Source organism: Bos indicus x Bos taurus, chromosome 18 (assembly GCF_003369695.1).
Source record: "Bos indicus x Bos taurus breed Angus x Brahman F1 hybrid chromosome 18, Bos_hybrid_MaternalHap_v2.0, whole genome shotgun sequence".
Classification (NCBI taxonomy): Eukaryota; Metazoa; Chordata; class Mammalia; order Artiodactyla; family Bovidae; genus Bos; species Bos indicus x Bos taurus.
Genome location: NC_040093.1, coordinates 55112317 through 55139586, shown reverse-complemented (window position 1 = coordinate 55139586; position 27270 = coordinate 55112317). Strand labels below are relative to the sequence as shown.

Below are 27270 nucleotides of genomic sequence, written 5' to 3'. Positions count from 1 at the left end.
CTTGGGAACAACGAGGCTCTTCAGCTTTGCTTTGTTTTCCGCACTCCTTTCTTTCGTAGGCTGTGCCGGGTCTCCTAGCCGCAGCGTGTGGACTCTTAGTTGCAGCTTGTGGGATTCGGTTCTCCCATCAGGGATCAAACCCGGGGCCCCTGCACTGGGAGCCCGGAGTCTCAGCCACAGGACCACATGGGGAGGGGACTGGCTGGGCAGAGGTATGGAGGAGGGAGCAAGGGAAGTCCCAAGACTCTTCAGTTTTTAGCAGAAGTGAAATCACTCAGAACCTCTCAATCATAAGTTAGAAATGGCAAGATAGCCAGCGTGCAAGAGATTCTCCAAAACAAATAACCCAAGAATCATCCTTTTAAAAACTTTTTCCTGCTTCCCTCTGCTGCAGGGGACCTTCAGGATGAGCCAAGGTCCACTTGCTTTTCCTGGTCTAGCCTAATCTTTATTAGTTTGCCAGTTAATTTTTTTATTATGACAAAAGCACCCAGACACACACAATGTCCTTCCCATGCCATGTAGGAGGGAAGGGCTGGCAATAACCCTTCGCAAATGTTTGCTTAGCTGGTCTTGTCAGCCCATGCCATAAAACCAAGGAACCTTCTTGCTGTCACCATAGAAACCAGAACAGTCTCTTGACCAAACTCTGCCACCTTGGTTTATGTAACTTTCCCCTGAATGCGTCTTTGTCTCCGGGTAAAAGATCGCCGTTCATACCGTATTTCCTCACTTCTAAGATGTACACTCTTTTTCACTTTTTACCTTCTCTGCAGTCAGACTGCTTCTCACAAGTGAGGTGATAAGAAAGCACTGTGTCGGTTAATGGGCAGTATTTTTCCTTTCTTTAGTGACGCACAAGATAATGGTGCCCTCTCTAATCAACAGCACCTCAGGTTTGATGAAATACTGCAGCCGTGCGTGGCTTGGCTGGATGGACATCGGCAGCCGGGCTTTCTGGTTATGGACCACCTGTGTAGAGCGCTCAGTATGTGTGAGGCCAGGGTGTGTCTGGGCTCTTGCACTTGCCATGAATTCACTCATTCCTGTGTGTTCAGCAAATATTTACTGACTACCTGCAGGCCTCTGCTGTGCAAAGGGTGAGCCCTTTGGGTGTGGTGTGGTGACGCTCACTGCACAGCTCTGCAGTCTGCCCCCCCTCCAGAGCCTCCCCCATCGGTCTGCGGTCACTGGCAAGACACAACACTTGCTACAGGAAGGGGATTCTGTGCTTCCAATGCAGATTCCCAAGGGAGGAGCTCATTGGTTCAGCTTGAGTCACATGTTCACCTCTAATCCAATCAACTGTGGAGGGTGGGGTCACGTGGTACAGAAAGAGTGGGGAGGGGGAAGTGAACAGACACCAAAACAACCTGCTAAGCTAGGCAAAGGCATCGCTGTGTTACGTCATCTCCCCCAGTTTTCATGTCCTTGTCTGGTTTCTCACAGAAACTGTCTAAACCATTAGATAACCCAGGGACTTTCTGAACCCAAAAAGTCCACTTATTGTGTGATCCTGGAAATGTCTTTCAAGGGTCCAAAACTTTCATAAGAGCAACAATTTAAATGCAAAAGTACTTAAACAGGCAAAATGTTGGACAGACTAATTCACACTAAAGTGTGGATGTCTGATAGGAGAACAGGGTTTTGCAGGGGAAAAGCTCAGAGCAGTGGACACTGAAGAAGGAGGCAGGTGGATCATGGGATTGGGAGCAGAGAATAGAACAGAGAGGTGGAGAACCCACAGGTGAGCGTCACCGGGCAAACACGTGATCAACATCAGCTGGACTTCACATCACATTAAGTGTGTGTTAAAGGTGACCTGTCTGGCCTTTTCCATCCAGCCTGGCTGTGGCCGCCATCCCCGAGGGCCTGCCCATCGTCGTCACAGTTACGCTGGTCCTGGGAGTGCTGCGCATGGCCCGGAAGCGAGTTATTGTGAAGAAGCTGCCGATCGTGGAGACCTTAGGTAAGGAGCTCCCGCTGGTTGAGTTCTTACAAATTGGACTGAACGGGCTTCTTGGTGCCATGATAATTCAACCTGGGTGTTTCGTAAGGCTGAGAGTTGATGGTGACGACTTCTGTCTCCCATCAACTCTGACGTCTTCCTGTCCAGGTTGCTGCAACGTCATCTGTTCCGATAAGACGGGGACTCTGACTGCCAACGAAATGACTGTCACCCAACTCGTAACATCTGATGGGCTCCATGCCGAGGTGAGTCCATGTGAATTCATAAGGTTTGAGACCAAGGAGTGCCCTGCCAGACCTTTATCTTCTCAGAGAAAGCACACAAAGTCTTCCAGAAAACAATAAGGAAGACATAAATGTGGGTTATTGGACAGTTTCCTTGCCATTAATACAAATAGCAAGAGCATGACTGATGGAAGGCAGCCACCCCCTGGCTGGCATGACGCTACACCTGGTGGTTTGCACACTGTCCACGGTTCCTTTCACACGCCAACCACTGAGTGACTGCGACTCAGATTGTATGGGCTTCAAAGGCTAAAACATTTGCTGTCTGGCTCTATAACAAGCTTGTCCACCCCCATTCTAGAACATAAGCAGTCTTATATGCTACTATTTGGTCTTCACAGCCATAGTTTTTACTGACTGCAAGACGCCCTGTTGCAATACTGAAGTGCACTGGGTGTCTGATGAATACTTAGTTCTGCAGGGGACACGGTCATGCTTGAAGCCTTGCTCGTGGTGGGACCCTGTCCTCAAGGGTAGACCCTCCCCCCAGAAAAAAGATAGTGCCAGCCAGGGAAGCGACTCTTTGCCTCCCAGGGACACCCCTATCTGCGGCTTTGCCCTGCAGGTCAGCGGAGTTGGCTACAACGGCAGTGGGACTGTCTGCCTTTTACCCTCCAAGGAAGTCATTAAGCAGTTTTCCAACGTCTCGGTGGGGAAGTTAGTGGAGGTAAGCATCAAGAGTGCCGCCGTGGAGATAAACACGCGCCTTGAACAGAGCTGATGGGTTCTGTCTGCAGATAGAGACGGCAGTTGGACCGACTGGTTCTTGGTGACAACTGGGCCACACCCCAGGGGTCAGGTTATGGAAACGGCCCAGATAGAGATGGAGAGGTGGGAGGTCAGGGAAGGACTGGGAGCCCCTGCTCCCGCTGCTTGCTCCCTCCCCGCACACCCCTGCATTCACCCGTGTTCCTTTCTTAGCTGTTTCTACTTTTTCAGTTATTATTTTAAATTGAGCAATAGATCACCTGCCACAGAATTCACCACTGCAGAGAGTACAGCTCAGTGGGTCACAGTGTGTTCGCGAGGTGGTCACCACAGTCTGATCCCAAGACCCTTCGTCACCCTGATTAGAAGGCTGTGTCCCCGTCAGCGGGGCCTCACACGCGTGACCCCCAGTCTGCCTGCCTTCCCACTCTCAGTCCTTAGGATGGCTTTGTGACAGCTAGCATTCTGCTGAGTCAGTAAATTATTGAGTTGGCCGAAAAGTACATTCATATGTGATGGAAAAACCTGAACGAACTTTCTGGTCAACCCAGTGTTACTGTGTGGCTTTTGCACTGTGGGGACTCTGGCACATTTTGAAGAGTAAATTCGTCCCTCCCTCCCACCCCAGCCCCAAAAACTGGTCAGGCCTTCAGGGCTGGACCTTTTCACATGCCTGAGCGCGCCCAGGACCCCGACGGGTGCAGCTCCAAATACTAACAAATGACCTTCAGAAACCCCTCCCTGCTTTGCAGGCAGGCTGTGTTGCCAACAACGCCATCATCAGAAAAAACACCGTGATGGGGCAGCCAACAGAGGGCGCCTTGGTGGCCCTGGCAATGAAGGTAGGAGGTCTGTGCTGTCCGCGTGGGCAGTTCTTTCACTGGGAGCCGGATTAGTAGCGGGATTCAAGGTCCTGTCTGAGTGAGGCAGGTCCTCACGTGGCCGGGTCCTCTTCCTTAAAGGACACCAGTCATACCGGAATCAGCTCCCCCAATGACCTCATCTTAACATTGTCACACCTGCAAAGACCTTATTTCCACATCAGACCCCATCACAGGCCCTGGGGAGTTAGACCTTCAATGTGTCTTTAGGGATACACGTAACCCATGACACCCTCTTCAGTTCAGTCGCTCAGTCACGTCCAACTCTTTGCAACCCCATGGATTGCAGCATGCCAGGCCTCCCTGTCCATCACCAACTCCCAGAGTTTACTCAAACTCCTGTCCATTGAGTCGGTGATGCCATCCAACCATCTCATCCTCTTTTGTCCCCTTCTCCTCCCACCTTCAATCTTCCCCAGCATCAGGGTCTTTTCAAATGTCAGTTCTTTGCATCAGGTGGCCAAAATATTGGAGTTTCAGCTTCAGCATCAGTCCTTCCAATGAATATCCAGGACTAATTTCCTTTAGAATGGACTGGTTGGATCTCCTTGTAGTCCAAGGGACTCTCAAGTGTCTTCTCCAACACCACAGTCCAAAAGCATCAAATCTTCGGCGCTCAGCTTTCTTTATAGTCCAACTCTCACATCCATACGTGACTACTGGAAAAACCATAGCTTTGACTAGATGGACCTTTGTTGGCAAAGTAACGTGTCTGCTTTTTAATATGCTGTCTAGGTTGGTCATAACTTTTCTCCCAAGGAGCAAGCGTCTTTTAATTTCATGGCTGCAGTCGCCATCTGCAGTGATTTTATAGCCCGCCCAAATAAAGTCTCTGACTGTTTCCATTGTTTCCCCATCTATTTGCCACCAAGTGATAGGACCAGATGCCATGATCTTAGTTTCCTGAATGTTGAGCTAAGCCAACTTTTTCACTTTGCTCTTTCACTTTCATCAAGAGGCTCTTTAACTCTTCTTCCCTTTCTGCCATAAGGGTGGTGTTATCTGCATATCTGAGGTTATTGATATCTCTCCCAGGAATATTGATCCCAGCTTATGTTTCATCCAGCCCAGCATTTCTCATGATATGCTCTGCATATAAGTTAAATAAGCACCCTCTTAGGAGGCTTTTAAGGTGTTTTTCCCCTAATCACTCCCTCCATGAGATTTTTTTTTTTAAATATGGGCCATTTTTAAAGTCTTCATTGAATTTGTTACAACATTGCTTTCGGTTTTATGTTTTGGTTTTTTGGCCTCGAGGTACGTGAGTTCTTAGCTCCCCAGTCAGGGATGGAACCCACACCCCTTTCTTTGAAAGGTGAAGGCCTAACCACTGAGCCACCAGGGAGGTTCCCACCACCCTTCCCTGGTGGCTCAGACAGTAAAGAATCTGCCTGCAATGCGGGAGACCTGGATTTGATCCCTGGGTCAGGAAGGTTCCCTGGAGGAAGCATGGCAACCCACTCTAGTATTCTTGCCTGGAGAATCCCATGGACAGAGGAGCCTGGCGGGCTACAGTCCATGGGGTCACAAAGAGTCGGACATGATTGAGCAACTAACACAGGCAGGAGTACAGGTATTTAATGTCACAGATGTACTACATGTCTGTTCCTATACTGTATGCGTTTTTTTGTGTGTGCTTTATACATAAAAGGACTAGATTTTTTCACCCCTTAAGGACCCATTTTCACGCCTTGAGTGGGCAGTGGGATGCATTAGGGTTGGTTTACATCTGGGGAAGTAGAGGCTCAGGCCTGTCCAGGAACTGACCTGAAAGCATCAGAGATCAATTGAACGTCACTGGCAGGGACCCGAGGGCTGGCCGCCCGCACCCACTCCCAGGGGCTCCTTCTGCCAGCTCTTCAAGTCTGAAACATTCCTCCTGGCAGAAACCCCATGGCCTTTCTCCGTGACCTAAACGCTTGGATTTCTCATCTGCCCGAGGTGGTTTGAATAATGAATAATTTAAATGGACAGAGCTTTGCATAGAGATTGGTTTAGGATGACTCACTGAAAACATCCCATTTATTATCCCAGATGGACTTAGGCGATACTAAAGATTCATACATCCGAAAGAAAGAGATCCCGTTCAGTTCGGAGCAGAAGTGGATGGCAGTTCAGTGCAGCTCCAAGAATGAGGTGAGGTTGTCTCTCTGCCCCCTTCCAGCCCCCACCCCCACCCCAGCAAAGCAAAATGCAGAGGTCAGGAGATGAGTTTCAAGTTCCCAGCTGCTTCTATGACATCCGAAGACGTGAAAATACAGTTGATGGCGATGAAAGCTCTGAGTATCTTGGGGCCACTTTCGAGATTGTCTTCTGAATCTCTGGTCCTCAAAGTGGGGTCCCAGACCAGCAGCAGCATCTCCTTGGAATTTGTTTGAAATGCAGATTCTCAGGCTGTACCCCAGACTCAGCATCAGATGTTCCAGGGGTGGAGTCCAGTCGTCTGTGTTTGCTGGGGGTTCTGATGCAAGTTCAGGTATGAGACTCAGCGGCCTGCCGTACAGTGACTGAGTAATTCCTACCAGAGTGACTACAGGCTCCTACTGATGACGCTGAGCCCGTTGCTAACTTGGGCTCCTTTTGTCACATTGCTGCATGCTGGGTTCTTTACACGTATGAGCTCATGTAACTGTTGCAATGGGGGAACGATCCGGGACGCACCCCTCGTGCCCACCATAGACGGATGACCTCACGTGTGTGTGCACATGTATGTTCTAAGCCACCAAGGGGAATATGTACCAAGCTCTTACCAGCTATCCCTGGGTGAGACAGCCCACCCTATCTTCCCCCTCCCCCTTTTTTTACATTTTCTGTAGCTTTTCAGATCTTCTACTGAAAAAAAACAAAACAAAACATTTTCTTTCTCTTTTAAAAAGATTTTTATTGCCTTCCATCTTTTGCTCCAAACTTTCTGCTCTTGCTGGAACCTGCCATGTCTTGTCTATGCTGAGATTTTCCATCTCATTCACGGTGGCAGGCAGCTCGGCCAGCTTATCCTAGGTCTTTGCCGTGAGTGGACGAGTATAATACAGATTCCTGGTACTTAAGAGGCGTTCTGGACTTTTTTCAATGTTGTAATACCTTCAAATCTTATTTTCCCCCTAAGGCAATAATAATATATTTTCATTGAAAAAAAAATGATAGAAATGTGACTTAAAAAGTGGACCCTTCTGACAGTCCTGCCCCTTTTCTCTCTCTGCCCACCCCCCATCCCCACTATGCCCCTCAGCAGTCAGAGATCGAGCCTTCCAGAGTCTGCAGGTGCAGGTAGCAACACGTGGGGTGGTAGTTTCTAAAGAAGGTCCTGCTGTGTATAGTGCGTGTAGTCTGTTCTTTTCCCTTAAATGATGTCTGGGACAGCTTTCCGTGTCAGTGCATACAAGTGCCTTCACTGTCTACCATGAGCAAGTGGGCGCTGTGCTAGGGCTGGGGTCATACTGACAAGGCACCGGCCGCCTGGAGCTTACGGTCTAGGGGAGACAGAGCCTAACAGATACACCAGAAAAGGGTCAGCTGCTCATTTGGGTTCATCCTCATAAGCCAAGTTCATGGTGCCTCCCTCGCTTGGAAGTCTCCCTGAACTGGACACCTAGGAGTCAGTCACACATGTAAAAGCTGGGATATGACCAGTTCATGAAACATGTGGATGCTCTGAGCAACAACTGACCAGGGGCCCTGATGCAGGGGGCGGGTGTCCGGGTCACAGATCAGCCCTCTCTGGGCTGCGTGTGGTTCCATCACATGGACTTCCTGTAACTTCTCTTCCCGGTGGGGTCATTTATCCCAGACCATCATCGTTAACTGAAACAGATCAATGACTCCACCGTGAACACCTCCGTGTGGACGAGGTGATGGTCACCAGGAGCTGAAGCAGGCAGTGACTGCCAATGTTTTTCCCTCTGTATTTTCCAAGGAGCGGGAAGATATGTACTTCATGAAGGGGGCCTTTGAGGAGGTGATTCGTTACTGCGCCATGTACAACCACGGGGGCATCCCCCTGCCGCTGACGCCCCAGCAGCGAGCCTTCTGCCAGCAGGAGGAGAAGAAGATGGGATCCCTGGGCCTGCGAGGTCAGTGGCTGTGTTCCCAGCCCTACGCTGAGTCCGCACAGGATGCTGACTTCTCAAGGGTCATAACGCATGTTCCCTGGTCAACACGATCATGATCAGAGGGGCGTCAGGTAGAGCGCTGATGGGGGCAAAGCCAGGGTGGACCCTCCTGGGCAGATGAAACATAGGATGCCCTCCACATCCTAGCTGCCAGATGACACCCGTTAACCCAGATGTACCTCGTGTGTGCGAGGAGAGGTCCTGAGTTTTCTAAGACATGTGAACAGGCCGCCCCAGAAACGTTGATTTTCCTAATTGGTCATCTTCCTCAAGGCCTGCTTTCAGGAAAAGCCACGGTTCTTGTAAATGAACAGACATTTCATTTCTTGGCCATTTCCAGCTTGCTGCACAGAGCCGACACCTTCCCTGATGGGCTGAACATTAAGTAAGACTCCCTGCTGTCATGTGCCAGCCTGTCTGTTATCAGAGAAAGTGTCTAAAAACACTCTGGAACATGTGTACTCCCTCAGGGGAAACTGAGCAGCTTTGGCTTGCTATATTGGTTTCAATTGCCTTAGTTTTTCTTTGCAGGGGGCAGGAATTATAAATTGCTAGTAGCTCACTGACAAGTGTTGAAGGTGAGGATGTGGCAGATCTCTGGGACAGAGGTTAGCAGGGCAGGTAGGAAGGGAGGCATGGCACCCAAATCACTGACACACACCCCCAGCATCTCCGGCACACGCCCCCTGCATCTCTGGTACACGCCCCCAACATCACTGGTACACGTCCCCAGCATCACTGGTACACGTCCCCAGCATCACTGGTACACGCCCCCAGCATCACTGGTACACGTCCCCAGCATCACTGGTACACGTCCCCAGCATCACCGGCACACACCCCCTGCATCTCTGGCACACGCCCCCAGCATCACTGGTACACATCCACAGCATCCATCCCTAGCATCACTGGTACACGCCCCCTGCATCCCTGGCACACGCTCCCTGCATCACTGGTACCTGTCCCCAGCACCACTGGTACACACCCCCTGCATCACTGGTACACGCCCCCTGCATCACTGGTACACGCCCCCTGCATCTCCAGCACACGCTCCCAGCATCCCCGGCACACGCCCCCAGCATCACTGGTACATACCCCCTGCATCCCTGGCACATGCCCCCAGCATCACTGGTACATGTTCCCAGCATCACTGGTACACGCCCCCTGCATCTCTGGCACATGCCCCCAGCATCACTGGTACATGTCCCCAGCATTACCGGTACACGCCCCCTGCATCTGCAGCACACACCCCCTGCATCTCCAGCACACTCCCCCAGCATCATTGGCACATACCCTCTGCATCTCTGGCACACATTCCCTACATCACTGGTACACATCCCCAGCATCACTGGTACACGTCCCCTGCATCTCCAGCACACACCCCCTGCATCTCTGGCACACGCTCCCTGCATCACTGGTACATGTCCCCAGCATCACTGGTACATGTCCCCAGCATCACTGGTACGCACCCCCTGCATCTCCAGCACAGTTTGATGACTGAGGGGTCACAGCTGAAACTTCTTGGCCACAGCCTCCCTCCAGTATCAGTAAGGTGACACAGTAAGGTCAGTTCTCACAGCACCCTCCTCAGAACATCGTCCCGAGCTGGGCCTGGCTTCTGTGCTGCTGAAACATGGTCCTCTCACCTGTGTTCCTCCCGCACACTTTTCGTGACTTGGTAGCTGCCACCCCAAGTCTGCTGGCAGTGACCAAGAAGGGCAGAGCAATTAGAGACAGCAGGCTGTCGAAACATCCCGTGTGCCAGCCCACAGACGTTCCCCTGGCCGCTTCCCTTGGGTGGGACACCACTGCCGGTGGACAGGGTCCCGTTTCTCATGGGACGTGTTGTCACTGGCCCTGCTCCCCATCGTGGGTGAGCTGTCAAAAGCTGCTGCCCTGCGTGGGCCTGAGGACCACTGAGAATACCTTCCCTTCCCACTGTGGTCCAGGAACTTAGGGCCCAGCCCCTCGCGGATGCGGTGGGGGCCGGGCCGACTGGGGACGAAAGTTTTCCAAACCTTCCTGCTCTGTCCACAGTGCTGGCCCTGGCCTCCGGGCCCGAGCTGGGGAAGCTGACGTTTCTGGGTCTCATCGGAATCATCGACCCTCCCAGGGCTGGCGTGAAGGAAGCAGTCCAGGTTCTCTCGGAGTCGGGCTTGTCCGTGAAGATGATAACGGGGGATGCTCTGGAGACGGCCTTGGCGATAGGTACCCAGGGAAGGGTGGAGGGCACGGGCCACCACCAGCGCTTATTCCTCGAGGGACCTGGTCAGCAGAGCTCACGCCTGCCTTCCACGTGCTAGGGAGAGATTTCTGAGGCTCAAGGACCCACATCCCACCGCCCGAGTGGGTGTTTGTCTCTCAAACGTCAGCAGGTTCTCCCAAAGAGGGAAGGACCTCAAGCGCACTGAGAAGCTTCTGTGTGCTCGGGCTGTCCGTCCACCCACGATCACACCTCATCTCCACAGGCCCAGTCTGCCTTGTGCCACTAGCCATGTGCCCTGAGCAAACCAGTGAGCCACTCTGACCCTCAGGCTCTTCCTCGGCAGAGGACCAGCTCCCCCCTCCTCCTCCTACTGCGTTTATTACTGTTGGGAGGGGTGTCGCACCTTGGTCTTCTTCCCCCTCTTGTCTTGAGGCAGCTTGGCACTGGGGGAAGATCTCAGACTCTGGAATCAGACAGAAAGAACCATGGCAGGTCCAGTCTTAGCACTTACCTGCCCTGTGACCTTGAGAAAACCACCTCCCTCTCAGTTGCCTCATCTCTAAAGTGGGGATCATCAGGCCTTTGTTGCCAGTTTGTTCTGTGGATGGAATTAAGGTCACATACCGTAGCAGGTGGGGCCAGGGGTAAAGAATCAGCCTGCAGTGCGGGAGACGCAAGAGACGCAGGTTCAATCCCTGGGTCAGGAAGACCGCCTGGAGAAGGGAGTGGCAACCCGCTCCAGTATTCCCGCCTGGAGAATCCCATGCACAGAGGAGCCTGGCGGGCTGCAGTCCACGGGGCCGCAGAGTCAGACACGACTGAGGGCACGCACAGCATACAGCATAGCTCTCCAACTGGAGCAGAGGAGCCTGGCGGGCTGCAGTCCACGGGGCCGCAGAGTCAGACACGACTGCGGGCACGCACAGCATAGCAGCATAGCTCTCCAACTGGAGCAGAGGAGCCTGGCGGGCTGCAGTCCACGGGGCCGCAGAGTCAGACACGACTGCGGGCACGCACAGCATACAGCATAGCTCTCCAACTGGAGCAGAGGAGCCTGGCGGGCTGCAGTCCACGGGGCCGCAGAGTCAGACACGACTGCGGGCACGCACAGCATAGCAGCATAGCTCTCCAACTGGAGCGGTGGTGGTTTTGTTCTTGTTTCTCCCAGGGGCCAAGGAAGGGCCAGATGTCAGGCAGGCGCAGTGAGGGGTGAGGGCAGGGACCACAGGCTCAGGCCCTCAGAAGGGACCATCCCCTTCCCGTCCCAGGAAGGAACGTCGGTCTGTGCAATGGGAAGCTGAGCGCCATGTCCGGGGAAGAGGTGGAAAGCGCCGAGCAGGGAGAGCTGGCCGAGCACATCGGGAAGGTGGGGTCCCCCCCGGGGCTCGCCGGCGGGGGCAGGGCGGGGCTGCCCGGTCCTCAGCACTGATGCTCTGTCCTCTCCGGCTCCGGCTCCAGGTGTCCGTCTTCTACAGGACCAGCCCAAAGCACAAACTCAAAATCATCAAGGTCAGTCATGCGCCTCTTCTGGTCCCTCGGGGCACAGCTCGAGGTAGGTGGGGGGCGGGTGGCGGCTCTGCTCACGGGTGGCCCATTGGGGGCCCCAGGGCAGCTGCCCCGGCCTCTGGGGAGAGGAGAACTGGGGAGGCCCTGTGCTGCGTCCACCAAAGGCAGGGAGTGGGAACTGGGTGGTGGAAAGGGAGGAATGCAGAGGCCAGCCTTGGTTAGTCGGGTGCTTCTTGGTGTATTAATTTGGTGTATTAACTCCAGGCCTTAGTTTCCTCATCTGTAAACTGGGGAGAATGTGAGCAATACCAGCTAATTCACAAGGCAGGAGAGAAGAGGGTGAAATGAAGCCAGCCCGTGAAGCCTTTACAGCTGCCTGGCCCACAGCAGTGCCCAGGAAGAACTGGTGTGACGGTGCTTCAAAAACAAGAGGGCTGGAGTGAGAGGCTCCTGCAGACGTGTGCTTTTCCTATACACGGATGCTTTGAAAAGTTGCTCTTTAATGCTTGTGTTTTTCTCTTCTGTGTTACTTGGGGGTTTTTTAGTTCTACAGAGTGAATCTCTGTACCAGTCATTCTTCAAAGAAAATATTAATACCTGTTGGGCATGACATGGATTCACATGGGGACAAACTGATTATTCTTTGTTAATGGTTGTCAACTGAAAAAAATCAAGCACACCATGGGAGTTGTGAGTTTTACTTGAGGCAGAATGAGGATGATAGCCCAGAGATAGCACCTCGGGTAGCGCTGAGGAACCGCCCCAGAGCGGGGAGGACAGATGGAGGGACTCTGTGACACCAGACATGCAACTCTGGTGCCGTGCTGACAGCACACGTTATAGCGGAGGCTTGGTGCTAGTCACGAGGAGCTGATGTCTCTGTTGATGACTTTTTAGTGCTTTTCTGGATATGAAAGGATGTAAGAATCGAGGCTTGTAACATCTGCTCCTGAAAATAGCTAGCCTGTTCTGTGGGTTTCTCCCTCACTCCTCATCTAGACCCTGAGCTGCTTTTGGGGTGTGTGGAAGGTCAGCGGCTGCAGTGGCTGGTTACTTCATCCTTGTAGAAGCAGGTGGCCAGTTTTTGTTGTCATGGTGACAGATGACACAGGCACTGTCCCCTCTGTGGTCTTAGTTTAGGGCTCACCACAGCCCTGAAAAGGAGGGGCTGTGATCCCACTTTGCAGATGGAAAAGCTGAGGCCGAGAGGGTCATGGCTCGCCTGATGTGGAGGGAGATGAGGGGCGATGGCAGAGAAGGGTCTGGAAGGCAGGTGCTCAGGCTGCAGCCCCCTCCTCTCCGGGCTCCTCTTTGTGAAGGCTCTGCAGGAGACAGGGGCGATTGTGGCCATGACCGGGGATGGGGTGAACGACGCAGTCGCCCTGAAGTCGGCGGACATCGGCATCGCCATGGGGCAGACGGGGACGGATGTCAGCAAGGAGGCCGCCAACATGATCCTGGTGGACGACGAGTTCTCGGCCATCATGTAAGCCCCCCTTCGGGTGGTTTCTTAGTCACAGAAACACCTGGGGTGGCGGCCCGCTGCTCTGCTGCGGTGGATGTACATGGCGTCCCCAGGCCCACCCTACAGAAAGCAGGGTCAGGGGCCCGTTCTCTTGGGTGAATCGCCAAGGGGCAGGAGGCACTTTGGGAGTCCTGGGTGAGGGCTGGGGTCCCAGGGCTTGGATGAGAGAATGATCTGTGTGCAATCTTCAGACAGAAGGGTGATCGTGGCTCGGGGACCCGTCCCCAGGGGCTGGTGACACCTATGAGGACATCCCCCTCCTCTACCATTCCTGAGAATGCCAGCAAGGAGACCATCGCTTCCTTTAGCAACCGACGGAGCTGGCTGACCCTTCCCACCCTGCCGTCTTTGTCAGTAAACGCTTTCTCCTCTCTTGCAGGAACGCAGTGGAGGAAGGCAAGGGGATTTTTCATAACATCAAGAACTTTGTCCGCTTTCAGCTGAGCACGTAAGTCCAGGCCGGCGCCCCCTAGTGGCCGGGTCTGGGAGCAGCTGGTGACCTGCTGTGTGTGTGCCCTGCAGGAGCATCTCGGCCTTGAGCCTCATCACGCTGTCCACCGTGTGCAACCTGCCCAACCCCCTCAACGCCATGCAGATCCTGTGGATCAACATCATCATGGACGGGCCGCCGGCGCAGAGGTGAGGCAGTGGGCTGGCGGGGACGTGCCGGGGGCACACGACAAGGGGTACACACCGAGCACGGGAGGAGGCATCTGGTGGGCTGGCCGGGCGGTGGCAAACTCTCTGCCTCAAAGGCTCTCCCTGGGCTATCTGCATTCTGGTCACTGCCTCCAAGAAGTCCTCCCTGATTACCCTAGCAGCAGCCTCCTCCCTCCCAGCCACTTTACCCTGCTTTATTTTTGCCTAGAGGGGAAACTATTTCATTGTTTATCTGATCATAATCCATCTCCTCTGTAGGATGTCAGCTTTGTGGGGGAAGGCTTTGTTCCCTGCAGGGTCCTCGGCTCTGCAGTGGTGCTCGGCACACAGCAGGCACTTAGGGAATTAGTGGCTGGATGAGTGAGAAGGGGATGTGAGGCCAGCAGAGTGACACAGGAGGCAGGATGGGCTCTGGAGGTGGGGAGGCCTGCGTGAGCATGCGAGGGGCTTCTCTGTGTCTGAGCACAGGGTAGGTGGGGCCACTGAAGTGTTACTATTACTGATCTAATCATCGCCAGTGACAGCTTCATTCTCCCCATGGCCAGAGGCTTCCCTCTTCTCCATGCTCTTCCTGGGAACGGGGTGCGAGCACAGATGGACCCCAGCGTATCTGCCTAGGAGGGGTCTCCCCCAGCGTGCTACCTCCTTGGTGTCCCCACACCGCCCTGCTGGCTGATCCTATTTCAGAGTTGGCTGAAGGCAGGCTGAAGGCAGATCCCATTTCTCCAGGCCAACTGGGACGAGGCCAGGCCCCAGATGGGGAGGCCCATCACCTCCAGGCCCAGGTGATGGGGTGGCCAGGCGCTGTTCAGGATCCTTAGGTCGGCCGAGGGCGGGCTTTTCTATGGCCCCGCAGGTGGAGGACCTGCAGGGCTGTCCACGGGGTCCAGGCCATGAGGGGTACCCAGGAAGGAACGGAGGGGAGCTGGGCAATGAGGGAGGGGGCAGAGGATCAAGACGACCTGGAGGCGCTGCACACGCCCATCCAGGCCTTCGACGTGGACCCTGGCGCGTCACTTCACCATGACCTTGTGCATTCGACCTTTGCACGTCTCTTCAGTGGTTTATTTCAAAGCGTCCGGTTTTGTCCCGAGCAGCCTGGGTGTGGAGCCGGTGGACAAGGACACACTCCGGCAGCCGCCGCGGAACGTCAAGGACCAGATCCTGAGCCGAGCCCTTGTCCTGCGGATCCTCCTCTCGGCCACCACCATCATCAGCGGGACCCTCTTCATCTTCTGGAAGGAGGTGAGGGCGTCCTCGCGGGCTCAGTTAGGCACGGCGGTCAGGCCCCGCCCCCGGGGCTCAGGCTCCATGGGGTGTGGGCGGAGGTGGCAGAGAAAGAAGGGGACCCGGTGCCTCTCTGGCTTGCTGTTACCCCTGGGAAACAACCTCAGCTCTGAGAGAAACTCCTGTTTTAGTCCCAGGAGGTGGCTATTTGGGAGACCTTACCTTTTTTAAAAACTTTTATCTTGGAGTACAGCTGATTCATCAGTTGTGTTAGCCTCAGGTGTACAGCAGAGTGGTTCAGTCATACATACATTCATTCATCCTTTTTCAGATTTTTTTTTTTACCTTATAGTTTATTATAGGATATTGAGTAGAGTTCCCGTGCTGTATACAGTAAGTCCTTATATATAAATTCATCCCAAAGTCCCAATTTATCCCTCCACATTTCCCCTTTGGTAACCATTAAGTTTGTTTTTGAAGTCTGCAAGTCTGTTTCGTTAATGAGTTCATTTGAATAATTTTTTTTTAGATTCCACACCCAGCAACATCATATTTGTCTTTCTCTGTCCGACTTAGGATGGTCATCTCTAGGTCCATCCATGTTGCTGTCAATGGCATTATTTCATTCTTTATGGCTGAGTAATAGTCCATTATATATAACATATATGCACATACACACCACACCTTCTTTATCCATTCCTCTGCTGATACGAACATCAGGGTACATGTATCTTTTCAAATTGTGATTTTCTCCAGATATATGCCCAGGAATGGGACTGCTGGATCTTCAGGTAATTCTATTTTTAGTTTTTTAAGGAACTTCCATACTGTTCTCCATAGTGGCTGCACTAATTTACATTCCCATCCACAGTGTAAGAGGGCTGCCCTCCTCCATACCTTCTCCGGTGTGTACAGACTTCTTGATGATGGGCATTCTGACTGGTGGGAGGTAGTATCTGATTGTAGTTTTGATTTACATTTCTCTAATAATTAGCAATGTTGAGCATATTTTCATGTGCCTCTTGGCCATCTATCTGTACGTTGTCTTTGGGAAAATGTCTATTTGGTTCTTCTATCCATTTTTTTATTGGGTTTTTTGTATATTTTGGAGACAGATCTGTTATTGGTTGCTTCAGTTGAAAATATTTTCTCCCATTCTGAGGGTTGTCTTTTCATCTGCTGATGACTTCCTTTGCTGTGCAAAATTGTTTTCTTTCTTGAAATACAGAATTTTAGAAACTAAAGTAGAAAAAAAAAAATCCTGTCAAGAAATACCAGGTGGAAAATGCGGGCTTCCAATAAAATGAAATTTTAGGGCAACAAAAGTCTAAAAGGCCACGAAAGAGAAATAGCCCTGCTGTGATTTGAACAATGGCTACTTATATTTTTTGGCACTGTCACGCGGAATCTGGATCTTTCCCTGCATTCCACACAGAGCGTGCACAACACAACAGCTTTATCATAAAATGCCTGCTTGTTACACACATTTTAGGTGAAGCTACCGCCAGAAACAAATCAATAGCAATACATCAGGGACCGAGCAATCTCAGTGGTGGGTGACGTTGCAGAATTCTGCCAAATGAAGGAACATACTAGGCTGCGAGCAAAGCAAATGGGGGAGTTAAGAAAGGAAATATTTTAAATGTTAGTAATTAATTCAGACATTGTACTATCTCCAAAGAGATTAGTGCACTGGCAAAGGGTTCCGAGCACAGTGGAGGGCTGTGGGCAGCACGCACCAAGAACACCCAGCCTTGGTGGGGAGCGGTGGTCTTCCCACTCACTCCCTTTTGCCAGAGGTCCAGAAAGAACTGGCAGCACCGTCACCCTGCCTGCTGAGCCTCCACTCTAAGCGGCAAACTGTAAGGCAAGAGAGGAGTCCCCAAGGGGAGCAGAGATCACTGTAAGCTTCTAAGACAGGAAGATGGGCCATGAGTCCCATTCAAATCCCAGAGATAGGGCCAAGTCCCCAGAAGTAGCTGTGGAGACTTGAAAACTGGACACTCCTCATTGCATAGAAATATCCAGGACAACTGGAAAAGTCCTCAGAGAAATGTTCCGTGAGAATCCAGCTCTTGGAAGCAGCACTAAAACATCCACTTTACCGGTGTCAGACAGACATGTAGTGGGACGCTGCGGCGTAGCTCAGGGAGCTCAGCTCTGTGACGACCTAGACGGGTAGGATGGTGGTGCAGGAGGGAGGCGGCATGTGCCTACTCACGGCCGATTCACGGCGCTGTACGGCAGAAATCAACAGTTTAGCAATTACCCTCCAATTAAAAACACATGGGAAAAAATTCAAGCTCTTTGACTCAGGGTCTCAGGGCTGGAAAGCAACCCTCTATTCATCCAGGCAACGACGCCTCTTGCATCTCAGCAGGAATGAGGTCGGTCAAGGACACTAAAATGGCTTTACGAAGCAACAGACTTACCTTTTGGACCAAGGTCTGCTGGGCCTGAGGGTCAGCCAGCCCTGGGAGGCCTGGGCCAGCAGCTGCCAAAGCTTCCAGGTGCGGGCCCTTCCTTCCGGGATGTCAAACTCACAAAAGCCCCTGCTGTGTTACATTTCGCACTCTGAAGCAAGTTTACTGAGGCCCCACGTGTTTATTTCCGTTGTTACTTCCATTGAGGAGCATCAGAGAAAGTGTTGCTGTGGTTTATGTCAAGTGTTTTTCCTGTTCTCCTCTCGGATTTTTACAGTATCCAGTCTTACATTTACATCTTTAATCCATTTTGAGTTTATCTCTGTGTGTGGTGTTAGAGAATGTTCTGATTTCACTCTCTTGCCTATAGCCATCCAGTCTGAAGAGACTGTCTTTTCTCCTCTGTAGGCAGGGGGGTCTTTCCACGGGTCACCTTTCTGTGGCCCCGCAGGTTCAGGCACCCCTGTGCTGAGAGCGCCAGTGACCTAGGTAGAGAATCGGGCAGGCGTGTGAGGCAGGCACCCTGGGTGCAGGAGAGGGGCTGGCCGGGACGCTGGATCACCCCCACTTCTCAGCTTTTCTCGAGCGTGCCCCCATCCCACCCCAAGAGGTGCAGATTGCCTCCTTCCTGCATCCTGAGCTCAGGAAGGTGGAGAGGCCCCACCTTTGTCCAGCCCAGGCGCTCAGCCAGGCGCAGGTTCTAACACAGTGGTCCCGAGAGCGGGGTCCCCCGTCTCCCTCACACCTCCTCACCCCGCGCACTCGTGTTCCAGATGCCCGAGGACAGGGCAAGCACCCCGCGCACCACAACCATGGCCTTCACCTGCTTCGTGTTCTTCGACCTCTTCAACGCCTTGACCTGCCGCTCCCAGGTGAGCCCCCGGCAGGACGGGATCGCAGCCTCCCGGCCCCAGTGCTCCAGCGGCTCTCGTGCGCTGACTATGCCCTTCTCCCCCACAGACCAAGCTGATCTTCGAGATCGGCTTCCTCCGGAACCGCACGTTCCTCTACTCTGTGCTCGGCTCCATCCTGGGACAGCTGGCTGTCATTTACACGCCGCCCCTGCAGAGGGTCTTCCAGACAGAGAGCCTGGGGGCGCTGGGTGAGTCTGAGGGCTCATGGGGGCTGTCCTCACTGCCTGCCCGGGGCGTGAAGTCCCCTCGAGGGGCCATCCTGTCCCCAGGGGACTGGGCTCGTGCCTGAACATGAGCACCGGGCAGGATGGGGGGGACGCCACGCAGGCGTGGAGAAAGCGCGAGACTCGGGCTGGAGCCCCTGCTGGGAGTCAGGGGAGGGCAGAGGGGTCACAACACCCGGGCCACACCCCTCCCCATCCCGGGACAGGAGGCCCCGGGGCAGCCGGATGGACCACGGTCTATGCTGGCTCAGCCTCTGACGTGCTGCCTGGGCCTAGGAGTGTGTCAGCCTGCTGGGGGCTGTAATGGGGCCTGTGTGACAGGGACCCTGCTTACCTGGAGATCGGACTGTGCCGGCCGGCAGTTCCTGCTGAGAAGGCCACACGTAGAGACTGCGGCCCTCCAGGTCCCAAGCACACCTGCCCCGGGCGGAGCCCCAGGCGTGCTCCCCTGCGTCCTCCCCAGGCTTCTGGCAGCCCCACCGTCTTTCCGTGAAAGCTGTGCAGGGTGACTGGGCCTCCTATGCCTGAAACACTGACGGGCGGGAACAGAGAGGGAGGAAGAGGCCTGGGGAGCGGCAGTGAGCAGAGCCTGTGCGGGGAGGGCTCCGGGGTGACCACCGGCCCAGCCTTCCACTGGGGACCTCAGACCCCCGTGGGCAAGGGGGCTGGTGAGACTGCCGGCCCTGCCCAGGATCTGAGGACCATAAAACCATTGGTTGTGTCTGAGGTGGTGGAGACAAGGATGCTAAATACCTGGGGACTCTCAGCTTTTTCTTCCCCGAAATCTAAAAAGCAGGGTCACTGGGAGTGCAGACAAAAGAAAAAAACAATGTTTTTACAGCTGTTTCCATCCACTGGGAATTCCATCAGCTTACCTCGTCTAAAGAAGTGCGAGGTCTGTGCCAGGCACCACGGCTGTCACGAATCCTCGACAACAGGGAGCCACGCAGAGGCTCGGGGGCCAGGCCACCTGGATGAGTCGGGGTGGGGCTGGACTGGGAGCCACGGCCTGGGGCGTCTGCCCCAGGAGGGCTCTCTTCACAGCCGAAGTTGGCAGGCCTGCTGCCCGGCTCTGTTGTTTAGTCACTCAGTCGTGCCCAACTCTTTGCAACCCATGGACTGTAGCCCTCCAGGCTCCTCTGTCCATGGGATTTTTCCAGGCAGGAATATGGGAGTGGGTTGCCATTTCCTTTTCCAGGGGATCTTCCCGGCCCACATCTCCTGCACTGCAGGCAGATTCTTTACCGCTGAGCCACCAGGGAAGCCCAGATCAGAGCCGCCTGCACAGACCAGTAGGTCCTGGTGGAGCTGGCTCTGCAGTGTTCTGCATCCCGGGTTGGAGAGATCTCTGCCCCCTCGGTGGGCATGGACAGTCTGGCCCTCAGCTCCTGGGTCCTGGCCCCTCACCTCTGTCTGCAACTGCCCAAAACTAGAGGACAGAGCTCCGTGGCCACGCCGGGCATTGTGCCAGTGCTGGGCATCGAGGGGCTAGGGACCAGAGGGTATGCCGTGCACTCTCTGACCTTTTTCTCTTTTTGTCTGTTGGTAGATTTATTGCTTTTAACCGGATTGGCCTCGTCTGTGTTCATCTTGTCAGAGCTCTTCAAGCTGTGTGAAAAGTTCTGCTGCAGAGCCCAGAAAGCCCAGACCCCCCAGGAAGACGCATAGTGGACCCTGACCCGTGGGAAGGTCCCTAAATCTCTATTTTCATATGACTGTGGCCCTCCGCCTGCCCCGTCCCTTCCGAGACGTGCCTGAGGACACGCCAGTGTCGGGTCCGCTCACCTGGCTGTTCCTGGGGAGCCGGTGGGGCGTGCAGGCCCAGCCCCGAGTCCTCGGTCCCTGTGTGCATCCGCCGCTCCGTGCTGCCGGGCCCTGGGACGATCCATGAGGAGCCGGCACTATTTATTAAATGATGGTGATTTTTATGAACCGCGTCTGGCTCTGTATTTGTGCCATAGCTTGGTACCGCGCAGCCCCTGGTAGGAGGGGACAAGGGGTGGGGGGTGGGGACGGAGGAGCAGGGGCAGGGTCTGGGCTTCTGGTCACTCTGCCCGTCTCCTCACCCACAAAATGGAGGCTCTGGCTGTCTTTAAGGGTGACGCCAGGGGCCCGATGATCATTCTGTTGGCTTTAATCTGCGCTTACCTATAAGTGGCCAAGTGGGGAACTCACAGCCTCGTGTTCGTGACCCCGGAGCACGTGGCGAGAGCCGGTCACGGCCTGAGCGGCCTCAGCAAAGAGGGCCTGGGCTTCTGAAGCTGAGCAGGGCATGGCCTCTCCCCCCAGAACCAGGACTTCCCACAGCCTGAGCCCCAAGACTGGTTTTGTTGGTGGTGGGTTTTCTTTTTTTGGCCACACTGTGCGGCACACGGGATCTTAGTTCCCTCAGAGCGATGGAACCCATGCCCCCTGCAGTGGAAGTGTGGAGTCCCAACCACTGGAACGCCAGGCGAGGCCCCAAGACTGCTCTCAACACACGTCCACCCCTGCAGCTGAAAGATGGCAGGGAGATCTGTGGCCAGGCAGAACCGACCACAGGGAACCAGAAACAGAACTCCACCTGCCATGCAATGCGGCCACAGCTGTAACCTCCCCCTCCCTCAGGGTTTTCCAGAGAAATCAAACCACAGGAGAGCAGAGAAAGAGAGAAGGACATTTGTGTTAAGTAATTAATTAGCTCACCTGGTTGTTGGGGCTGGTGAGACCGACGTCTCCAGGGCAGGCCAGAGGCTTGGGCAGCAGTTGGCACTGCCCTGTCCCTGACCACTGGTGTGGGGGCTAGGCTTCCACTCTCACTGCCGCAGCCTGACCTCCATCGCTGGCTGGGAACCGTAACCCTGCTTCAAGCCGCTGCAGGCTGAGGTCACCTGACATCACTTCAAGTCAAGAAAGAGAAGGGTGTATCATTATTAATAAAATTCAGAAAGAATTCTCTAATACCAAGAGAAAAAAAGAAAGGTCTAGAAATCAGAAAGGAAGGGAAATTATCCTTATTTCCAGGTATGCCGTCCTACTAGGTGCAATCAGCACAGTGTGCACTTTAAACTGGACAGTCTTGTATGTCAGTTATATCTCAGGAAAGCTGGAGGGAAAAAAGAGAAGTCACACAGCCAAGACATAATAGAAAGATGCTTTACAGTGCTGGGGGAAAATGTCAAAATATCTTTAAAAAAAAAAGCAAAAACAATCCTTTGAAAATTAAGGCAAAATATTTTTTTCAGACAAAAAAAAAAAAAAAAAAGATCCTAATAGCTGCAGGCCTGCAGAGAATTCATGGATAATCAGAAGCAGTGACCAGCAGTGGTTCTCAATGTACGGTTCCCCACACCAGCCATGGCAGCATCACTTGGGAATTTATTAGCGATGTCAACTCTCAGATCCCTACCCAGAACTACTAAACTCTGGGGGTGAATTATATTCCCTCTTTTTATTATAAAAGTGTTTAAATGTAAATGAAAGTTTTTTCAAAAGAAAGAAGACTAGGAGTATGAACCCTAGATTTCACTCTGATTAACCCTATGGACAGAGGAGTCCATGGGGTCACAGAGTCGGACACAACTGAGCGACTAACACACAACACACACACACACACACACACACACACACACACACACACACACACCCCTTAATTAGTTGTGTGATCCTGGCCAAGTCACTTCATTACAGTACCTTAACTCTTGGTGACTTAGAAATTATAACTGATAAAATGATAACAATAAAATTGATTGTGTTTGTGTCTAACTGTATGCCTAGAATTCTATCAAGTGGTACAAAGGAACGAGGGACAGTTCTCCAGGCAGCAGGGTTGGGGTGTGGGGGCAGGAGGAAAGGCAGTATGGTTTCTGGAGATATATAATATTTCCTATTATAGAGAAGATATATCCCCGACGGCTCGGCGGGTGAAGGATCCGCCTGCAGTGCAGGAGACTCGAATTTCATCCCTGGGTCGGGAAGATCCCCTGGAGAAGGAAAGGGCAACCCACTCCAGTATTCTTGCCTGGGAGAATTCCACGGACAGAGGAGCCTTGCAGGCTACAGTCCAATTAGTCACACGAGAGTTGGGCTCAACTGAGCGACTAAGCGCACACGCAGAGAAGACAACTGTCACTTCATTCCATCGTGAAGAAGTAACGCATTAAGATCTTGGTATATATTTATACACCTTCCAGACATTTTACTATCTACATAAACATGTCTTTTTAAGAAAAAATAATATTTTGACTATTCTGTTAAAAAAAAAAGGTAGAGGGGACTGTAGGTGATTCTGACGTGGGCTCAAGGTCGAGAACCACTGGATAAAAGAATGCAGCAAGGTAACTGGGTACAAAACTAGGTTGAGAGCCTCCCAGTGTTCAGTCATCGGTTTGCGGGGGTGGGGGCGAGCCCACTCACAGCCAGCGATGACAAATGTACACAGCAAACCTGGGTGTTCCTGTTCTTCGGGAGGAAGCAGCAGCATCAGCCGGTGTCGGTTCTGCCTACGTGCATCAGCCTTTAGTGCCATTGTGAAAATACCATCATGATGGTAGCATTCTGGCTGCGTCTCCTGGCATGTGGACCTTACTGCCCCAACCAGGGTCACACCTATGTTCCTTCAGGGGAACCATGGAGTTTTAACCACTGGACGGCCAGGAAAGTCCCCTATCAAATATTTCAGATGTAGTCAAAGTGCTACCAAAGATCAGACAGAATCAAGCATTTGAAAGGGAAAAAAAAAGGTAGTAACAGAAATAGCTTTTACATCTTTTTATCATAAAACTGAATCACTTTGCTGTATGTCTAAAACTAACAACACTCTAAATCAATTATAGTTCAATATAAAGTAAAAAAAAATGTTAAAGAGAATAAAAAATTTTAAAAAAGGAAATACATTTTGGATGGAGCAAAGATTTAGGAGGAGGACTAGAAAGCACAACAGTAGTAGAAGAAAACGGTTTTTGAGCAGCAGGTACACATAAACTAAATTTTAATAGTTGGTGAAAACACGGCCATGGGCACTCCAGGTCTCAAAAGTATAAACTGAGCTTGAAAGAGGTGTGTTGTTTGTTAATATCTAGATAAAAAAGCATGTACCTTTTGATCCAGTAACGTGTCTTTGAAAGGTGCATCCTCCAGACAGAACCACAGAAAGACGAGCATAAACTATGTTCCCTCCAGTGGCGAACAGTTACAGACAGACCATTCCCAAGCCGGGGGTGGTTGAGAGCCACAAAGAATGGGGCATCCATCTCACGGGACGTCACACAGGTGGGGAGAACAAAGGGGGAGATACAGAGGCATTTCTACCCCAAAAAAGGTGAGGGACAGACCAGGGTGTGTAACACTTTACCTCTAGGGAAGAAAAGGCTAGAGGGGCACAGGGGTTAGACTTGGCATTCAGGTCACACTCTTTTGCATTTTGACCTCTTTTGCCATGTATGCATGAGCTAATCTTTTAATCAAAAAGTACAGTGGGTCCATCAACAGATGAATGGATAAAGAAGATGTGATGTGTGTGTGTCATGGAATACACTCAGCCCTTAAAAACCCATGAGGTTCTGCCATTTGCAGCAACACAGACGGACCTGGAGGGCAGTGTGAAGTCAGACAAAGATGGATACGGTCTGGAATCGCTTATACGTGAAATCTAAGAAACAAACTACCGAATCAAACAAAAAAGCCGCAGGCTCACAAATACAGAGAACAAACTAGGGGTTACCAGTGGGGAGGGGCAATACAGGGGGTGGGGAAAAATTGGGGTTACAAAATCACGTGTGAGACTTTTTGAAAAGTGTAAAGCACTAGAGAATTTAAGCCCTGGAGGAGGAAACGGCAACCCGCTCCAGTGTTCTTGCCTGGAGGATCCCTGGGACGGCGGAGCCTGGTGGGCTGCCGTCTATGGGGTCCCACAGAGTCGGACACGACTGAGCGACTTCACTTTCACTTTTCACTTTCGTGCATTGGAGGAGGAAACGGCAACCCACTCCAGTGTTCTTGCCTGGAGGATCCCAGGGACGGCGGAGCCTGGCGGGCTACCGTCTATGGGATCGCAGAGTCGGAAACGCCTGAAGCGACTTAGCAGCAGCAGAGAATTTAAAGCATCCTTCCTTCAATAGAAAGAAAAAATTTTCCGAAAAATAACTGGTGGGGAAAAAGTTAACAACAGCCATGCTTTGAAAAGTTGTTTAAAAAGTTGTTTAAAAGCCATGTGTTAAAAACGTAACACAGAGCACTTTTCAGCCCTTCCTTCCGGCACCTTCAGGGACCCTGATCTGTCTCCTGATAAGGGAGGGAGACTGCCTCCCTTAGAACCGGAGCTTTTATCCCCTTGTATCAAAGAACAAATTCCTCATGTGTTAAAACTAGCACTGCGGGTTTCCCAGGCCCAGGAGGGGCGTGGTTCCTCCGGTCACCGGTCAGTGCGCTCAGGCCCTCAGCTCACGTGGTCCCACGGCTGCCCCACGCCCACGTGCCCTCCACAAGGGCACATCGCCCGGGTTACCAAGCGCCTGGGCCGGGCACCTGCTCCTGTCCTATAGCTGAGCTGTCCTGGGAAACCATCAGGCCCCTGGGCATGAACTGCACTCTTGTGAGAAGAGGCACAAAGCAGGAAAATACAGGCCCGGACACCTCCAGCCTCTCTGACAGCCACAGACAGTAAATGGTATTGAATGGACCTTTTAATATTAGCGAGGTATTATTCCACTGCATTTTTATAAAAGATCTGTAACAGACTGAAGACTCGGGGCCTAATTCTTCAGATTATGGTGAGGATATCTGAGGATCCTAACATCCTGTGTCTGCTTCCCATCAGTCAGGAAGCCACAGAATGCACCTGAGAAGCTGTTAAAACTGGCCGTTTTATAAGGAAAGTCAATCAGGACGGAGCATGCGTGTCACTGTCGCGAGCGTGCGTTTCCTTGTGAAGGCCTGTTTGCAAGGCCTTCTGCTTGGGGCTCAGCAGCAGGTCTCATGAGCCTCCTGTAGAAAACGCAAAGCCCACAAGTGCACACAGCTCGCTTCGCTGTGGCTTATAATCGGGGCTGACTCGAGAATAAGGCAGCATTTATTGTCAGATCTGCAGGACAGCATGGAGCAGGGGAAGACAGAGGCAGGTGTCTTAGGGCCGAGCCTGCAACACCCCTGAGCTCGAGTCTCAGTGGGTCAGGTTCAATGAGCCACCCCCGAGGGACGGGGCTGGACTGGACGGGGCCCAGCCCACCCACATCTCCGCTAGCATGGCAAGGTCATTGTTTACGGCAAGTCCACAAGGCCGAGGTACACACCATCCCCTGGGGGGCAGCATGGGGTGATGCTGGAAGGCCAGGAGCCAGGCCGGTCCTGTCAAGTTGCTCGCCCCCAGCTCCTGCGACAGGCCACACGTGTATCAGCATGACTCTCGGCCTGAGTGTGCCCACATTTACATCAGAAGCAGGACCGCCACTCTGCTGCTCTGCTCACCTCCTGGTTTCCCATGCGCTCCGAGCACAGGCCCACCTAAAACAGCTGAGAAAGGCCGACATCCAACCTTACTGAAGACCCAGGTCACCGTCACCTTCAAAATCTCCTGCTATTTCCCCCATTAGTACTCTGCTAACACTTTTTTTTTTTTAGAAATATAGAAATTCCGTATCAGAGGAAGCTACTCCCCAAAGCACAGGAATTCCCAGCTGAGCACCTCTGCCCTTGACAAGAAGAAACAGAGCCTCAAGGCTCTTAACTGGGGGGCCTGAGCAGAGGCCCAGTGAACCCCAGCGAGTGGAAACTTCCCCCTTCACCACTGCAAGAACTCCAGTCCCCAAAGATGGCAGTTCCAGCCAGTCTCAACATCTCAGCGTCCTCTTTGGATTTCATCCCTAGGGACGAGCCAAGTCTAAGGATCAGGTTGCTAGCTGTATGCTCAGGATTCCAGGGGGAGACACCCCCACCGACGGACATATGGCAACAGAGGAACTATACTCTGTGCGGACTGGGCACCGCCGGGACCGCTGGGACGTGACCCACACACTCTGGACCAAAGTCAGGCCTCCACGGGACACGGGAGGGTCGGCAGGCTGCGTTCCGGCTCCAGGGTGGCCCGCGCCAGCCGTCATCACGTCATCACGGCTCATCGGGGACCTCCCGGAGCCCTTCGCTGTGGCGGCCCCGCCCACTGGCTTCCAGCAGGGCCCGAGCCTCAGGGTCGATGTCCAGAATGCTCCTGGTTTTCCTGACCTTGGGAAGAAGGAAGGAGGGGTGTGTTCAGCGACCAGAACCAGCCGGTGACGTCCCACCGCTGGCATGTTTCTCAGAGCAGATGCGGGGCCCTATTGATGCCACAAGGGAAATGCAGGAGGCAGGGGCTATGGCCCCGCCCCCACTGTGTCCCCCCAACCCTGGGAGGCCATCGCTGGGAGGTGACGCGGTGCAAGGAGGCCAACAACTCATTGTTAAACCTTGGACTCGGAAGGGACCCCAGACCCTCCTCAGCTTGCAAAGGAGCCCCCATCCATCTGGGACCCCACCTCCCTGGGGTGGTTCTTTTAGAAGACCCCCCACGGATCCCAAAAGGACTCTCCGCCCAGCTGTGCACCCACAGGCATTCCTCTGGCCAGCGATGGCTGCTGGAAACAAGTCTGGGAAAAACCATCTCCAGGTGGGGTGTGAAAGGTGTGC

At 53.0% G+C, this 27270-nt stretch overlaps 2 protein-coding genes across 11 annotated transcripts in view; one reads left to right on the top strand and one right to left on the bottom strand.

Annotated features, from left to right (window-relative positions):
- ATP2C2 (ATPase secretory pathway Ca2+ transporting 2) overlaps positions 1-20565 on the top strand; it is a 77137-nt gene extending 56572 nt beyond the window's left edge. For all 3 annotated transcript variants that reach the window (XM_027513899.1, XM_027513897.1, XM_027513898.1), the window contains exons 12-27: positions 1845-1969; positions 2117-2214; positions 2819-2920; positions 3714-3803; positions 5877-5978; positions 7756-7912; positions 9986-10156; positions 11423-11520; positions 11613-11663; positions 12980-13146; positions 13565-13633; positions 13708-13824; positions 14943-15090; positions 18269-18367; positions 18456-18597; positions 20183-20565. In XM_027513899.1, coding sequence (XP_027369700.1) covers positions 1845-1969; positions 2117-2214; positions 2819-2920; positions 3714-3803; positions 5877-5978; positions 7756-7912; positions 9986-10156; positions 11423-11520; positions 11613-11663; positions 12980-13146; positions 13565-13633; positions 13708-13824; positions 14943-15090; positions 18269-18367; positions 18456-18597; positions 20183-20301 — 1855 coding nt within the window. In that variant the 3' untranslated portion in view covers positions 20302-20565. The remainder of the gene's footprint in view (positions 1-1844; positions 1970-2116; positions 2215-2818; positions 2921-3713; positions 3804-5876; positions 5979-7755; positions 7913-9985; positions 10157-11422; positions 11521-11612; positions 11664-12979; positions 13147-13564; positions 13634-13707; positions 13825-14942; positions 15091-18268; positions 18368-18455; positions 18598-20182) is intronic.
- The window catches only part of MEAK7 (MTOR associated protein, eak-7 homolog), a 71875-nt gene continuing 61037 nt past the window's right edge, over positions 16433-27270 (bottom strand). For 3 of the 8 annotated variants that reach the window (XM_027513907.1, XM_027513901.1, XM_027513905.1), the window contains 5 exons: positions 21319-26829; positions 18968-20612; positions 18319-18568; positions 17505-17980; positions 16433-17308 (listed from right to left, as the gene is read on the bottom strand). In XM_027513907.1, the coding sequence (XP_027369708.1) occupies positions 26716-26829 (114 nt within the window). In that variant the 3' untranslated portion in view covers positions 16433-17308; positions 17505-17980; positions 18319-18568; positions 18968-20612; positions 21319-26715. Of the gene's footprint in view, positions 17309-17504; positions 17981-18318; positions 18569-18967; positions 20613-21318; positions 26830-27270 lie in introns of those variants that run through there. The other 5 variants (XM_027513906.1, XM_027513908.1, XM_027513904.1 and 2 more) reach the window with 4 other exon arrangements.